The sequence below is a fragment of the Bos indicus genome, chromosome 5, assembly GCF_029378745.1.
Source record: "Bos indicus isolate NIAB-ARS_2022 breed Sahiwal x Tharparkar chromosome 5, NIAB-ARS_B.indTharparkar_mat_pri_1.0, whole genome shotgun sequence".
Lineage (NCBI taxonomy): Eukaryota > Metazoa > Chordata > Mammalia > Artiodactyla > Bovidae > Bos > Bos indicus.
This window is the reverse complement of record NC_091764.1, coordinates 29,137,638-29,155,033: the sequence shown is the minus strand read 5'-3', so window position 1 is coordinate 29,155,033 and position 17,396 is coordinate 29,137,638. Positions and strand designations below refer to the sequence as shown.

At 38.4% G+C, this 17,396-nt stretch overlaps 1 protein-coding gene across 1 annotated transcript in view; it reads left to right on the top strand.

The window, feature by feature from the left end:
* The window catches only part of TMPRSS12 (transmembrane serine protease 12), a 36,622-nt gene that overhangs the window by 18,077 nt on the left and 1,149 nt on the right, over window positions 1–17,396 (top strand). Inside the window, exons 4-5 of the mRNA XM_070788747.1 lie at window positions 2,624–2,892; window positions 11,813–11,955. Of these exons, the coding sequence (XP_070644848.1) occupies window positions 2,624–2,892; window positions 11,813–11,955 (412 nt within the window). The remainder of the gene's footprint in view (window positions 1–2,623; window positions 2,893–11,812; window positions 11,956–17,396) is intronic.

The window sequence follows — 17,396 nt, the reverse complement described above, 5'->3', positions numbered from 1 at the left end:
TTACTAGTGTGTGAGATGAGTGCAATTGTGCGGTAGTTTGAGCATTCTTTGGCATTGCCTTTCTTTGGGATTGGAATGAAAACTGACCTTTTCCAGTCCTGTGGGCACTGCTGAGTTTTCCAAATTTGCTGGCATATTGAGTGCAGCACTTTCACAGCATCATCTTTCAGGATTTGAAATAGCTCAACTGGAATTCCATCACCTCCACTAGCTTTGTTCATAGTGATGCTTTCTTCTTCTTTTTTTTTAATTTTATTTTATTTTTAAACTTTACATAATTGTATTAGTTTTGCCAAATATCAAAATGAATCTGCCACAGGTATACATGTGTTCCCCATCCTGAACCCTCCTCCCTCCTCCCTCCCCATACCATCCCTTGGGTCGTCCCAGTGCTCTAGCCCCAAGCATCCAGTATCGTGCGTCAAACCTGGACTGGCATCTCGTTTCATACATGATATTTTATATGTTTCAATGCCATTCTCCCAAATCTTCCCACCCTCTCCCTCTCCCACAGAGTCCATAAGACTGTTCTATACATCAGTGTCTCTTTTGCTGTCTTGTACACAGGGTTATTGTTACCATCTTTCTAAATTCCATATATATGTGTTATTATAATGTATTGGTGTTTTTCTTTTTGGCTTACTTCACTCTGTATAATAGGCTCCAGTTTCATCCACCTCATGAGAACTGATGCAAATGTTTTCTTTTTAATGGCTGAGTAATACTCCATTGTGTATATGTACCACAGCTTTCTTATCCATTCATCTGCTGATGGACATCTAGGTTGCTTCCATGTCCTGGCCATTATAAACAGTGCTGTGATAAACATTGGGGTACACGTGTCTCTTTCCCTTCTGGTTTCCTCAGTGTGTATGCCCAGCAGTGGGATTGCTGGATCATAAGGCAGTTCTATTTCCAGTTTTTTAAGGAATCTCCACACTGTTCTCCATAGTGGCTGTACTAGTTTGCATTCCCACCAACAGTGTAAGAGGGTTCCCTTTTCTCCACACCCTCTCCAGCATTTATTATTTGTAGACTTTTGGATCACAGCCATTCTGACTGGCGTGAAATGGTACCTCATAGTGGTTTTGATTTGCATTTCTCTGATAATGAGTGATGTTGAGCATCTTTTCATGTGTTTGTTAGCCATCTGTATGTCTTCTTTGGAGAAATGTCTGTTTAGTTCTTTGGCCCATTTTTTGATTGGGTCATTTATTTTTCTGGAGTTGAGCTGTAGGAGTTGCTTGTATATTTTTGAGATTAGTTGTTTGTCAGTTGCTTCATTTGCTATTATTTTCTCCCATTCTGAAGGCTGTCTTTTCACCTTGCTAATAGTTTCCTTTGATGTGCAGAAGCTTTTAAGGTTAATTAGGTCCCATTTGTTTATTTTTGCTTTTATGTCCAATATTCTGGGAGGTGGGTCATAGAGGATCCTGCTGTGATGTATGTCAGAGAGTGTTTTGCCTATGTTCTCCTCTAGGATTTTTATAGTTTCTGGTCTTACGTTTAGATCTTTAATCCATTTTGAGTTTATTTTTGTGTATGGTGTTAGAAAGTGTTCTAGTTTCATTCTTTTACAAGTGTTTGACCAGATTTCCCAGCACCACTTGTTAAAGAGATTGCCTTTAATCCACTGTATATTCTTGCCTCCTTTGTCAAAGATAAGGTGCCCATATGTGCGTGGATTTATCTCTGGGCTTTCTATTTTGTTCCATTGATCTATATTTCTTTGTGCCAGTACCATCATAGTGATGCTTTCTAAGGCCCACTTGACTTCACATTCCAGGATGTCTGGCTCTAGGTGAGTGATCACACCATCGTGATTATCTGGGTCGTGAAGATCTTTTTTGTACAGTTCTTCTGTGTATTCTTGCCATCTCTTCTTAATATCTTCTGCTTCTGTTAGGTCCATACCATTTCTGTCCTTTATCGAGCCCATCTTTGCATGAAATGTTCCTTTGGTATCTCTGATTTTCTTGAAGAGATCCCTAGTCTTTCCCATTCTGTTGTTTTCCTCTATTTCTTTGCATTGATCGCTGAAGAAGGCTTTCTTATCTCTTCTTGCTATTCTTTGGAACTCTGCATTCAGATGTTTATATCTTTCCTGTTCGCTTCTCTTCTTTTCACAGCTATTTGTAAGGCCTCCCCAGAGAGCCATTTTGCTTTTTTACATTTCTTTTCTGTGGGAATGGTCTTGATCCCTGTCTCCTGTACGATGTCACGAACCTCATTCCATAGTTCATAAGGCACTTTATCTATCAGATCTAGGCCCTTAAATCTATTTCTCACTTCCACTGTATAATCATAAGGGATTTGATTTAGGTCATACCTGAATGGTCTAGTCATTTCCCCTACTTTCTTCAATTTAAGTCTGAGTTTGGCAATAAGGAGTTCTTCTCAGGTACTTGAATCCGTTTGAGACTTTCTGTCCCACCGATCTTTTTCTCCTTTCAAAACTACATCACAGTAGTTAGGTTTTTCCTTGATACGACTTTGTCAGATGAAAGTAGGATTAATTTTTTTTTGTTATTAATCTAACATGAGAAAAACAAAAACTAGTGGGAGAAAAAGAATATTTACTTAAATAACCATGTTTATAACAAAAGCATTTACTTTCTTTCAGAAATCCTGTAATATGGAGAGCTGTGATTGGAACTAATAATATAAAAGGGAGTGAGCCATACAGCAAGAAGATCAAAGTTAATGCAATCATTATCCATCCAGACTTCAACGTGGAATCTTATGATAATGATATTGCACTTTTTCACTTAAAAAAAGCAGTGCGTTATAATAATTACATTCAGCCTATTTGTCTACCTTTTGGTGTTTTCCAAAGACTAAACAAAAACACAACATGTTTTATAAGTGGCTGGGGAAGAACAAAAGAAGAAGGTAATTATAATCTGAGTTTTGCTGATACAGGTTTTCCTGATAATCGGCAGAGGGTGAATTCTTTTATGTATGTTTTTATATCTCTTTATATCATGAGTTTAAACAGTAGGTCTTTATAAACCAGTGAAAAGAAAATGTGTTTTAATTTTCTATGTTTTTTTCTTCCTTGTGGGAGAGAGAAATTTATCTTCCAAAGCAGAAATAGAGACTTCTTTTGTTATATGTGCCTACATGTCAAGACACTTAAACTTTTAGACTATCTCAGAGAGAATGATGGTTCCAAGTGTTTCTATAGTTTCTGAGACTCCTAGGTGATAAAGCAAGTTCTGTGGCAGATCTGCTTATCTTAAATGATAAGCTTCTGGCTATAAGGAATCAAATTTAGTATCCTTTTTATTTAGTGTACTGTTTAGTATCAAACAAGTTGATTGCTATGTATTTTCTACAGTACACAAAGGTGCACAAAAAATTGACTATCTGAACTAATGGAAGGAATTAAAAAAAATAGAAAACAGTCTCTGCAGACAATATTAAAGAAAAATAGAATTGTACGACAAACATTATAACTTCCCTATGATAGTAGGGAATTTTCACACAACTCTTTTATTATTGGCATATTATGCAGATGAAAAATTAGTAAAGATTTATAATGTTTGCTTTTCCAGTAAGTGGCCTGAGTGACCTCTAAAAATGGTGGGCTATTCACTTGACCCAGACAACCCCACAAAATCATGCAAATCAAGAGGTTCAAATCTTCGTGTTCACTTTAAGAACACTCGTGAAACTGCCCAGGCCGTAATGGGTATGCATATCCGAAAAGCCACCAAGTATCTGAAGGATGTCACTTTAAAGAAGCAATGTGTGCCATTCTGTCATTACAGCGGTGGAGCTGGTGGGTGTGCACAGGCCAAACTGGGGCTGGACGCAGGGTCGGCGGCCCAAAAAGAGTGCTGAGATTTTACTGCACATGCTCAACAATGCAGAGAGTCATGCTGAACTTAAGGGCTTAGATGTAGCTTCTCTGGGCACTGAGCACATCCAGGTGAACAAAGCCCCCAAGATGCGGCGCAGGACTTACAGAGCTCACGGTTGGATCAACCCCTACATGAGCTCTCCCTGTCATATTGAGATGATCCTTACTGAAAAAGAACAGATTGTTCCTAAACCAGAAGAGGAGGTTGCACAGAAGGAAAAAGATATCCCAGAAGAAACTGAAGAAACGAAAACTTATGGCCCCGGAATAAATGCTGCAAAAAATAAATGCAAATAAAAGTGTTGGTTGTAAAAAAATAATAATAATAAAATTATAATGTTTGAATTAGCAAGCTTGATTTAATAGCCAAATCAGAAAATTCTGCACCCCAAAATCAGACACTTTCATCTTTTCAAGTACAGGTAGAACCTTTATAAAAACTGACCGCTAACTAGGCCATAAAGAAAATCTCCAAGTTTGAAGGACAGGTAATGTACAGACTATATACTCTGATTACAATTAATTTAGAAATAAGAGAGATGGGAATATGATGGAATAAGGAGGTTGGCAAATCCTCATCCCCCAACATAAGCATAAATTGGAAAAAAAACTCAAAAACTGTCAAAAGCAACCATTTCAGAGCCCTGGAAATAAAAACGCACAATAAATTGAAGAGTATTTGTTTATTATAAGCATCTAGAAATTTGGGTAAAAAGAGGAACTTGTAGTTTTCTTGCTGTGGCTGCTCCTAACTCCCCTTCAGATCAGTCAGTATAATAGCTTTACCAAGATCAAGAGGATCAAGAGGATCATGAGGAAAAAGGATCTTGCTACCAGAGGATATGGACTTGATTTGGAGTAGTAGTTGATAATCCAGGCCAGCAGCACTGTCAATAAAAGTAATTGATTCAAAAAACTAAATAAAAATTTTTTTAAATAAATTTTAAACAAGTATTGGACTCAGCAAGAGATGAATGGGGGAACACACAGCTCTGCTGGTCTGGGATTGTGATCCTAGATGCAGCCAGGAGTGGAAAAGTTCAGAAATTTGACAAGAAGAACCTCAAAATTAGACAGCTACAGAATGGCTAGATAAGCTCTCCAAACATCCTTGGTTTACTGGGAAACACACATGTATACACGTGTGGGGAAAAAAACCTGAGAGAGCTTAGCATAAAATGAAAACCAAGGCAGACTTGAAATCTGACTGAACTCTGAACATGCTCCCCAAACCATACATAGATTCATCAGCAGAGGATGAAAGCCCAAATCATTAACTGATTAGTAAACTATACACATACATGGATAAGCCCTGTGAAGGCAGGTTAAAAGGTAAAAATCAGAATTAAAAGACTGAGCAGAGACATCAACAGTCACACAGTGTGGGACACACAGATTCTACAGTTTAAGTCCAAGCAAGTTATTTTTAAGAAAACACAACAACATTGTTGAGAAGAGAATCAAAACCCAGAGTTGTTACAGTACATTAATCTGAAAATGCACAATTTTCAACAGAAATACTGTAAGACATCCAAAAAACTAAGAAAAAAAACCAAACAAACCCACAGAAATGTGACCTATATTCAGGGGAAAAAAGTAGTCAATAGAAACTGACTCTGGAGAGGTTTAGATGTTGAATACAGCAAAGACTTCAAAGCAGCTCTTTAAATATGTTTGACAAATTAAACAAATTATTGTTCAAAGAATTAAAACCGTAATGACAATGACTTAACAAATAGGGAATGCCTGTGGAGAAATAAACAATTTAAAAAAGGACCGAATGGAAATTCTAGAGATTTGATATGGCACAAGAAAGCATCTGTAAACTTAAACTACAGAACAGAAATAATATAATCTGGAGAAAACAGAAAAAATTCTTGAAGAAAAATAAACACACTCAGAGAGGCCTGTGGCACAACATCAAGTATACCAGCATACATATGGTGGGATTTCTGGAAAGGAAAGAGAGAAAAAATGGGGACAAAAAAATAGCTGAAGAAAATAATGGCCCCAAACTACCTGAATTTCATGGAAAAAGAAAAACAACACAAAACTTTAATTTAAAATAAAGAAGCTCAACGAATCCCAATTAAGATTTTAAAAAAACTAAAAATGTGCAAAACATGTATGCTTAAAACTACAAAATGTTACACAGGGAAATTAAAGAAGACCTAATAAATTGAAAGACATACTACATTCATGGATTCAAAGACTCAATATTGTTAATATGGCTATTATCCTCAGACTGACCCATATATTCAATGCAATCCCTATCAAAATCCCAGCAAAGTTTTTTATACAATTTGACAAGTTGATCCTAAAATGTATTTGGAAAGGCAAAGAACCTTGATTTCTTGATATTTTTTGAATAGTCAAAAAGTTTTTTTGAAGAACAACAAAACTAAGTTACTCTACCTAATTTAAATTTACCTATAGTAAAAACTACAGCCATTAAGACAGTATGGTATTGATTTATTTTCTGGTAGCATGTTTAGAATTTTCTATGTATAGTATCATGTTATCTGCAGATAATGACAGTTTTACTTCTTCCTTTCCAGTCTGGATTCCTTTTCTTTCTTTTTCCTCTTCAACTACTGTGACTAGGACTTCCAAAACTATGTTGAATAAAAGTGGCAAGAGTGGGCATCCTTGTCTTGTTCCTCATCTTAGAAGGAATGCTTTGACCTTTTCACCATTGAGTATGATGTTAGTTATAGCGTTTATTATGTTGAAGTATGTTCCCTCTATGCCCACTTTCTGGAGAGCTCTTCTTGTAAACTGATGTTGAATTTTATAAAAATTCTTCTGTATCTATTGAGATGGTCATATTGTTTTTATTTTTCAATTTGTTAATACAATGTATCAAACTGATTGATTTATAGACCTTGGAAAATCCTTGCATCCCTGGGCTGAATCCAACTTGGTCATGATATATGATCCTCCTAATGCATTGTTGGATTCTGTTTGCTAGTATTTTGTTAAGGATTTTTGCATTTATGTTCATTAGTGATACTGCCCTATAATTTTCTCTTTTTTGTGATATCTGTAGAATTCAACTGTGAAGCCATCTGGTCCTGGATATTTGTTTGTTTGTTGGGAGTTTTTAAATTACTGATTCACTTTCAGTACTGTTAATTCAAATTTGGTTTCTTTTTGGTTGAGTCTTGAGAGATTGTACCTTTCTAAGAATTTGCCCATGTCTTCTAAGGTATCCATTTTATTGGTGTATATTTGCTTGTAGTAGTCTCTTATGATCCTTTGTATTTCTGCAGTGCTGGTTGGTTAAACATAGCAGAGATCAATGGAACACAATACAGAGTCCAAAAAAACCCCCAAACAACCCAACTTATGTTTATGATCAACTGATTTATTTATACAAAATTCCTAGAAAAGGCAAACCTACAGAGACAGAAATTCTATCAGTCATTTTCTGAGTGTGAGGCTGGAGGTGAGAACTGACTGCAACTGGGCATGGAGAGGACTCACTGGAGTGGAAGTATCCTAAAACTGGATGTGAGCCTGGTATAAATTTACCAAAAATCATTGAACTGCCTTCTTACAGTCTGAGAATTGTTATGTAAATTAAACATAAATAAAGCTTCTTTAAAAATGACCAAAAAAATTTAAATCACACATTTGAAAAATTTTAAATATACTACTAAATAACTCCTATGTCAAAGAAGAAATAATTATAATCTTAAATCCTTGTATCTATATAATAATTTATATCAGTTCAGTCAGTCAGTTGTGTCCGACTCTTTGCAACCCCATGGACTGCAACATGCCAGGCTTCCCTGTCCATAACCAGGGAAGTTTACTCAAACTCATGTCCATTGACTCAGTGATGGCATCCAACCATCTCATCCTCTGTCGTCCCCTTCTCCTCCCACCTTCAATCTTTCCCAGTATCAGGGTCTTTTCCAATGGTCAACTCTTCGCATCAGGTGGCCAAGTACTGGAGTTTCAGCTTTAGCATCAGTCCTTCCAATAAATATTCAGGACTGATTTCCTTTAGGATGGACTGGTTGGTGCTCCTTGCAGTCCAAGGGACTCTCAAGAGTCTTCTCCAACACCACAGTTCAAAAGCAGCAATTCTTTGGCGCTCAGCTTTCTTTATAGTCCAACTGTCACATCCATACATGACTTCTGGAAAAACCATAGCTTTGACTAAACAGACCTTTGTTGGCAAAGTAATGTCTCTGCTTTTTTGTTTTTTGTCTCTGCTTTTTAATATGCTGTCTAGGTTTTAACTGTCTAACTTTTCTTCCACAGAGCAAGCGTCTTTTAATTTCATGGCTGCAGTCACCATCTGCAATGATTTTGGAGTCCCCCAAAATAAAGCCTCTCACTGTTTCCATTGTTTCCCTATCTGTTTGCCATGAAGTGATGGGATCAGATGCCATGATCTTCGTTTTCTGAATGTTGGGCTCTAAGCCAACTTTTTCACTCTCCTCTTTCATTTTCATCAAGAGGCTCTTTAGTTCTTCTTCACTTTCTGCCATAAGGGTGGTGTTATCTGCATATCTGAGGTTATTGGTATTTCTCCCAGCAGTCTTGATTCCAGCTTGTGCTTCCTCCAGCTCAGCATTTCTCATGATGTACTCTGCATATAAGTCAAATAAGCAGGGTGACAATATACAGCCTTTCCCGATATGGAACCAGTCTGTTGTTCCATGTCTAGTTCTAACAGTTGCTTCCTAAACTGTATTCAGATTTCTCAAGAGGCAGGTCAGGTGGTCTGGTATTCCCATCTCTTTCAGAATTTTCCACAGTTTGTTGTGATTCACACAGTCAAAGGCTTTGGCATAGTCAGTAAAGCAGAAGGAGATGTTTTTCTGGAACTCTCTTGCTTTTTTGATGATCCAGTGGATGTTGGCAATTTGATCTCTGGTTCCTCTGCCTTTTCTAAATCCAGCTTGAACATCTGGAAGTTCACGGTTCATGTACTGTTGAAGCCTGGCTTGAGAATTTTGAACATTACTTTGCTAGTGTGTGAGATGAGTGCAATTCTATGGTAGTTTGAGCACTTTGGTATTTTGAAAACTGACCTTTTCCAGTCCTGTGGCCACTGGTGAGTTTTCCAAATTTGCTGACATATTGAGTGCAGCACTTTCACAGCATCATCTTTTAGGGTTTGAAATAGCTCAGTGGGAATTCCATCACCTCCACTAGCTTTGTTCCTAGTGATGCTTCCTAAGGCCCAGTTGACTTCACATTCCAAGATGTCTGGCTCTAAGTGAGTGATCACAACATCATGGTTATCTGGGTCCTGAAGATCTTTTTTGTATAGTTCTTCTGTGTAATGTTGCCACCTCTTCTTATCTGCTTCTGTTAGGTCCATACCATTTCTGTCCTTTATTGTGCCCATCTTTGCATGAAATGTTCCCTTGGTATCTCTAATTTTCTTGAAGAGATCTCTAGTCTTTCCCATTCTATTGTTTTCCTCTATTTCTTTGCATTGATCACTGAGGAAGGTTTTCTTATCTCTCCTCTTTGGAACTCTGCATTCAAATGGGTATATCTTTCCTTTTCTCCTTTGTTTTTTGTTTCTCTTCTTTTCTCAGCTATTTGTAAGGCCTCCTCAGACAACCATTTTGCCTTCTTGCATTTCTTTTTATTGGGGATGGTCTTGATCACTGCCTCCTGTACAATGTCAAGAATCTCCATCCATAGTTCTTCAGGCACTCTGTCTATCAGATCTAATCCCTGAATCTGTTTGTCACTTCTAGTGTATAATCATAAGGGATCTGATTTAGGTCATACCTGAATAGTCTAGTGGTTTTCCCTACTTTCTTCAATATAAGTCTGAATTTGGCAATAAGGAGTTTGTGATCTGAGCCGCAGTCAGCTCCCGGTCTTGTTTTTGCTGACTATATATATAGAGTTTCTCCATCTTTGTGCAAAGAATATAATCAATCTGATTTCGGTATTTACCATCCGGTGGTGTCCATGTGTAAAGTCTTCTCTTGTGTTGTTGGAAGAGGGTGTTTGTAATTGAGCAGTATAGTATTTGTGCAAGAATATTCTAAGTAACCAGTGGAACAGAACAGAAAACACAGGCATCTATTTCTGGACTCTCTTTCTCCTATTCACTTCAAAAATCGCTAGTTATTTTGAATAACCCTACACCAATATCACACTGGGTTAGTATTGTTCATAAATCAGGTAGTAGGTTTACAGATGTTCATTCCATTATTATATCTGGTTAACATCTATGTTACATATACTCTTTTATATACAGCCAGTATTACTTTAATTATTTGAAAACCAAGGGTAGAAATGCGTCTTTCCTCTAGGAAGCACTGATCCAGGAATTTGGATGTCATTAGATATACTTTATTTTTATTTCCTTTTCTTATTCTCTATCCATGTTGACTTTCCTTTCTCAGGCTGCCTGTCCTCATAAGTGTGGAACTATGGCTGCAGGCTGATTTAAACTTATATTAATAGCTAATCATGTGACTAGGGTGAAACAGATTCTTCTCTGGTTGCTGGTGCTTCTAAGTCACTTCAGTCATGTCCTACTCTGTGCAACCCCATAGACAGCAGCCCACCAGGCTCCCCGTCCCTGGGATTCTCCAGGCAAGAACACTAGAGTGAGTTGCCATTTCCTTCTCCAATGCATGAAAGTGAAAAGTGAAAATGAAGTCACTCAGTCGTGTCTGACCCTCAGCAACCCCATGGACTGCAGCCTTCCAGGCTCCTCCATCCATGGGATTTTCCAGGCAAGAGTACTGGAGTGGGGTGCCATTCCCTTCTCCTATTCTCTGGCAGCTCCAGTTAAAAAAGCTGGATAAGTATTCCAATTGACTAGGCTTATACCAACGGAGAAGGCAATGGCAACCCATTCCAGTACTCTTGCCTGGAAAATCCCATGGGCAGAGGAGCCTGGTAGGCTGCAGTCCATGGGGTCTCGAAGAGTTGGACATGACTGAGCAACTTCACTTTCACTTTTCAGTTTCATGCATTGGAGAAGGAAATGGCAACCCACCCCAGTGTTCTTGCCTGGAGAATCCCAGGGACAGGGGGGCCTGGTGGGCTGCTGTCTATGGGGTCACACAGAGTCGGACATGGTTGAAGTGACTTAGCAGCAGTAGCAGCAGCAGGCTTATACCAAATATAGTCACCTCTAGACTAATTCCAGGAGAATGGAATTCTGTGAATGGAACAGTTTGGTCATTTTCCCACTTGCAGTAAAGGGTAAAATGTCTTATTACTTGAAAAGCCAAGGAAGAATGTGGTGCACATAAAATATTCAGCTTCCACATGTGATAACTGCAATTCTGAGACAGTCTGATGGTATCAGATGCTGCTGTTACAGTAGCTTTTCTGTGGATAAATCTTAGAATAATCTGAAGTGTTATCTTGTATCTTCCTATCTTTTCTGTAGCAAAGAACCACTTTATGTTCAAGAATAAGCATAGAAGTTATGGGAATACATGAATTAGAAATCTGCTTTATTTTCACGTTCAACATTTTGCAAGACGGCATCATTAGAAAATTTAATTAAAATTATTCACAACTTACAACATAAGACTGACCTCAGCATTTACCTCTTTCAGTTCAGTTCAGTTGCTCAGTCGTGTCCGACTCTTTGTGACCCCATTTACTTCTTTAGCCCTTGATAATTTTTATAGTTTTATTTTGCAACACTACAGATCCTTCTGTGAGACCTCCAAGAAACACAAGAGAGCAAACATTAAAAAAAAAAAGTAACCTGAAATTCCTACTATCTAGAGATAACTATCGTTAAGACTTGGTAGACTTTCTTTCACCATATCTCCAGGCATTCATACATGCATACATATCTGGATACAATTTTACATAATTGTTCAATCAGTCACTATGGAAAGAAAACCTGTTGAACATGAACATTTCATATTGCTATCAAAATGTCTGCTCTCCAAAATAATTTAACTGGTATTTTTTTGTTGTTGTTGTTAATAGGTAATGTTACCAAAGAGTTACATGAAGCAGAAGTGCATTATATTTCTCGAAGTTTCTGTAATTCTGAGAGGAGCTATGGGGGTATAGTTCCTAACACCTCAATTTGTGCAGGTGATGAAGATGGAATTTTTGATTCTTGCAGGGTAAGACCAAATAATTTTCATTAGCAATATTTTCTAAAGACAGAAAGGAACTGAACAAGTCTTTGATCACTTTCTGGTGAAGTCTTAATTCTCAAGTCTAAATTATTTTTCTCCTTTTTAAGTATTCCAACAATCCAAATCATCGTGCTTGCCTGATTCCTTGGTTTCTACAATCATGATCAACCTTAAGAGATATTTGCCTTGAATCTTTTTTTTTTCATTACCACCTTTTTAAAGGTGGTACAATTTATAATTTATAATTCACCCATTTAAAAGTGGGGGGTTTTATATTTAGAGTAGTGAACCATTACCGTAATCTAATTTTTAGAACACTTTTGTCACCCCCCTCAAAAAAAAAAAAAAAAAAAACTCTTCCCATTAAGGCAACCATTAGCCTGTAGAGATTTGCCTATTCTGGAAATTTCCTATGAACAGGATCATTCAATTTGTGGTCTTTTGTGACTAGGTTCTTTTACTTAGCATAATGTTTTCAAGGTTTGTCTCCATTATAGCATGTATTAATACCTTTTCATTTTATTGCCAAATAATATACCATGGTTTGGATATGTCACATTTTATTCATCCATCCATTTGTAGATGGATATTTAAGCTATTTCTGCTTTTTTGGCTATTACAAATAACATGGCTATAAATATTTGTGTACATGTTTTTATGTGTAAGTATGTTTTTCTTTCTCTTGGAAATTCTACATAGGAGTGGAACTGCTGAGTCAATTCTTAACATTTTAAAGAACTGTCAAACTGTATTCCAAAGTGCCTACACCATTTTACATTCTTGTGCAACAATTTGAGACTTCTTCTGTTTTTTATTGGAATATAGTTGATTTGCAATGTTGTGTTAGTTTCAGGTATAGAGCAAAGTGAATCAGTTATACACACACACACACACACATATATACACATATATTCACTTTTTTAAGGTTCTTTCCTCATATAGGTCATTACAGAACATTAAGTAGAGTTCCCTGTGCTATACAGCAGGTTCTTTAGTTATCTGCTTTAAATCTAGTCGTGGGTATATGTTAATCCCCATCTCCCAATTTACCCCTCCCCTCTGATCCCCTATTAACCATGAGTTTGTTCTCTACATCTGTGACTCTAATTCTATTTTGTAACCAAGTTCATTTGTACTCCTTTTTTTTAGATTTCACATATAAGCAATATCATATATTTGTCTGTGTCTGACTTATTTCACTCAGTATGACAGTCTCGAGGTTCATCCATGTTGCTGCAAACAGCATCACTTTTTAATGGCTGAGTAATACTCCATCGTATATGTGTATCACATGTTCTTTATCCATTCGTCTGTTGATGAACACTCAGGTTGTTTCTGTGTCCAGGCTATTGTAAACAGTGATGCAATGAATGTTGCAGTACATGTAATCTTTTTGAAATATAGTTTTCTCTGGGTATATACCCAGGAGTGGGATTGCTGAGTCATATGGTAGTTATAGTTTCAGTTTTTAAAGGAACCTCTATACTGTTCTCCTGGAGAAGGAAATGGCAACCCACTCCAGTGTTCTTGCCTGGAGAATCCCAGGAACGGGGGAGCCTGGTGGGCTGCCGTCTATGGGGTCGCACAGAGACGGACACGACTGAAGCGACTTAGCAGCAGCAGCAGCATACTGTTCTCCACAGCAGCTATACCAATTTACACTCCCACTAACAGTGTAGAAGAGTTCCCTTTTCTCCACACCTTCTCCAGTATTTACTGTTTGTAGATTTTCTGACGATGGCCATTGTGACTGGTGTGAGATGATACTTCATTGTAGTTTTGATTGGCATTTCTCTAATATTGATAATTAGTGATGTTGAGCATCTTTTCATGTGCCTTTTGGCCATCTCAGCAATGTATCAGTTCAGTTCAGTCGCTCAGTTGTGTCTGACTCTTTGAGACCCCATGGACTGCAGCATGCCAGACCTCCCTGTCCATCACCAACTCCTGGAGTTTACTCAAACTCATGTCCGTTGAGTTGGTGATGCCATCCAACCATCTCATCCTCTGTAATCCCCTTCTCCTCCTGCCTTCAGTCTTTCCCAGCATCAGGGTCTTTTCAAATGAGTCAGCTCTTTGCATCAGGTGGCCAAAGTATTGGAGTTTCAGCTTCAGCATCAGTCCTTCCAATGAATATTCAAGACTGATTTCCTTTAGGATGGACTGACTGGAGCTCCTTGCAGTCCAAGGGACTCTCAACAGTCTTCTCCAACACCACAGTTCAAAAGCAGCAATTCTCCAGCACTCAGCTTTCTTTATAGTCCAACTCTCACACCCATACATGACCACAGGAAAAACCATAGCTTTGACTTGATGGACCTTTGTTGGCGAAGTAATGTCTCTGCTTTTGAATATGCTGTCTAGGTTGGTCATAACTTTCCTTACAAGGAGTAAGCATCTTTTAATTTCATGGCTGCAATTACCATCTGCAGTGATTTTGGAGCCCCAAAAAATAAAGTCAGCCACTGTTTCCACTGGGTCCCCATCTATTTCCCATGAAGTGATGGGATCAGATGCCGTGATCTTCGTTTTCTGAATGTTGAGCTTTAAGCCAACATTTTCACTCTCCTCTCTCACTTTCATCAAGAGGCTCTTTAGTTCTTCTTCACTTTTTGCCATAAGGGTAGTGTCATCTGCATATCTGAGGTTATTGATATTTCTCCCGGCAATCTTGATTCCAGCTTGTGCTTCTTCCAGCCCAGCGTTTCTCATGATGTACTCTGCATATAAGTTAAATAAGCAGAGTGACAGTATATAGCCTTGACATACTCCTTTTCCTATTTGGAACCAGTGTGTTGTTCCATGTCTAGTTCTAACTGTTGCTTCCTGACCTGCATACAGATTTCTCAAGAGCCAGGTCAGGTGGTCTGGTATTCCCATCTCTTTCAGAATTTTCCACAGTTTGTTGTGATCCACACAGTCAGAGGCTTTGGCATAGTCAATAAAGCAGAAACAAATGTTTTTCTGGAACTCTCTTGGTTTTTCGATGATCCAACAAATGTTGGCAATTTGATCTCTGGTTCCTCTGCCTTTTCTAAAACCAGATTGAACATCTGGAAGTTCACAGTTCATGTACTGTTGAAGCCTGGCTTGGAGAATTTTGAGCATTACTTTACTAGCGTGTGAGATGAGTGCAATTGTGCGGTAGTTTGAGCATTCTTTGGCATTGCCTTTTTTGGGACTGGAATGAAAACTGACCTTTTCCAGTCCTGTGGCCACTGACTGAATTTTCCAAATTTGCTGGCATATTGAGTGCAGCACTTTCACAGCATCATCTTTCAGGGTTTGAAATAGCTCAACTGGAATTCTATCACCTCCACTAGCTTTGTTCCTAGTGATGCTTCTTAAGGCCCACTTGACTTCGCATTCCAGGATGTCTGGCTCTAGGTGAGTGATCACACCATCGTGATTATTTGGGTTTCTAATTTCTCCACATCCTTGTCAGCACTTATTATTGTCTATCTTTTTTTAAATAGAAATACAATTGATTTTCAATATTGTATTAGTTTCAGGTGTACAGCAAATTGATTCAGTTGTATGTGTATACTTTTCCAGATTATTTTCCATTATTGTTATGACAAGATACTGAAATCCTTGTTGCTTATCTATTTTATGTATAGTAGTTTGTATCTGTGAATTCCATACTTCTAAATAATTTATTCCTCTCTATCCCTTTCCCCTCTGGTAATCATCAGTTTATTTTCTATGTCTGTGGTTTGTTTCTGTTTTGTTTAATGATTTTTAGAAACAACTTTATTTCTTTTTGGCTGTGCTGGGTCTTCACTGCTACGCAGGCTGTACTCTAGTTGTGGTGAGTAGGAGCTGCTCTTTGTTGCGGTGTGCAGGCTTCCCATCGTGGTGGCTTCTCTTGTTGCACAGCAAGAGCTCTAGGCACGCAGACTTCGCTAGTGTGGCACGTGGGCTCAGCACATGCAGCTCCCAGGATCTACAGCACAGGCTCAGTAGTTCTGGTACCTGGGCTTAGTTGCTCCACAGCATGTGGGATCTTCCTTGACTAAGGATCAACCTGTGTCTCCTGCACTGGCAAGCAGATTCTTTACCACTGGGCCACCAGGGAAGGGCCATCTTTGATTTTTTTTTTTTTTTTCAATATTTACTTGGCTGTGCTAGGTCTTAATTGTGGCACTCGGGATCTTCAACCTTCACCGCAGGATCTTTAGTTGTGGTAATTGAAGTCTCAGATCTGGGAGCACAGAGTCTTAGCCACTAGACCACCAGGGAAGTCCCATCGTGTTTTTTTTATTTTTCTCACTTTTTGTTTTTGGCTGCACTGGGTCTTTCAGAGAAGGCAATGGCATCCCACTCCAGTACTCTTGCCTGGAAAATCCCATGGACGGAGGAGCCTGGTAGGCTGCAGTCCATGGGGTCGCTAAAAGTCGGACACGACTGAGCGACTTCACTTTCACTTTTAGCTTTCATGCATTGGAGAAGGAAATGGCTATCCACTCCAGTGTTCTTGCCTGGAGAATCCCAGGGACAGGGAGCCTGGTGGGCTGCCATCTATGGGGTCGCACAGAGTCGGACACGACTGAAGCGACTTAGCAGCAGCAGCAGCAGCACTGGGTCTTCTTTCTGCACATGGGCTTTCTCCGGTTGCAGCGAGAGGGGGATACTCTCTAATTGCAGGCTTCTTATTGTAGTGGCTTCTCTTGTTGCAGAGCACTGGCTCTAGAGGGTGCAGGGTTCGGTAGTTGCAGCCTCAGGCTCTAGAGCAGGGGCTCAGTAGTTGTGGCACAGAGGCTTAGTTGCCCTGCACCCTGTGAAATTTTCCAAACCAGGGCTCAAACCTATGTCCTCTGTATCAGCAGGTGGATTCTGAACCACTGGACCACCAGGGAATTCCCATCTGTGATTTTTTTTTTTTTTTTTTTTTTACAAAATCCAATTTATCTGGTTTTTTGTTTTGTCCCTTGTGGCTTTTAAATCTTTCTTTATTCCTCTTTTTTCTTCACTGCTTCTAAATCTACCAGCACATCACTCCCAAACAGTGCCCCATGCTCTGATCTTTTCCTACTCATTTTCATTTCTGCTATTCAGGGTTTATCTTTCCTGTATCTTTTTCCTTAAAAATCTTACTGAAAAGAAGGATTCAATCTAATTTAATTGCATTCATAAATGAAACATTCTAATTGTCAAAAAATAGTTTTTTAATGCTTTCCTTATATAGAGAATTTGAAAACACCTTAGAAACATGGTCTTTAAACTTTAAGCATTAAAACAGTTATCTCAGTGTCCTTATTGTTTTGAATGATTAATACTCTTCAGTAATGGTGTTTCAGTGTATTAACAGTCGAGTATAAACCATGACAAAGATTTGTCATTTGTAATACCATTAAATGTTAGCTTCTCAGTCATGTTGACTCTGTGATCCCATGAACTGTAACCCACCAGGCTCCTCTGTCCAT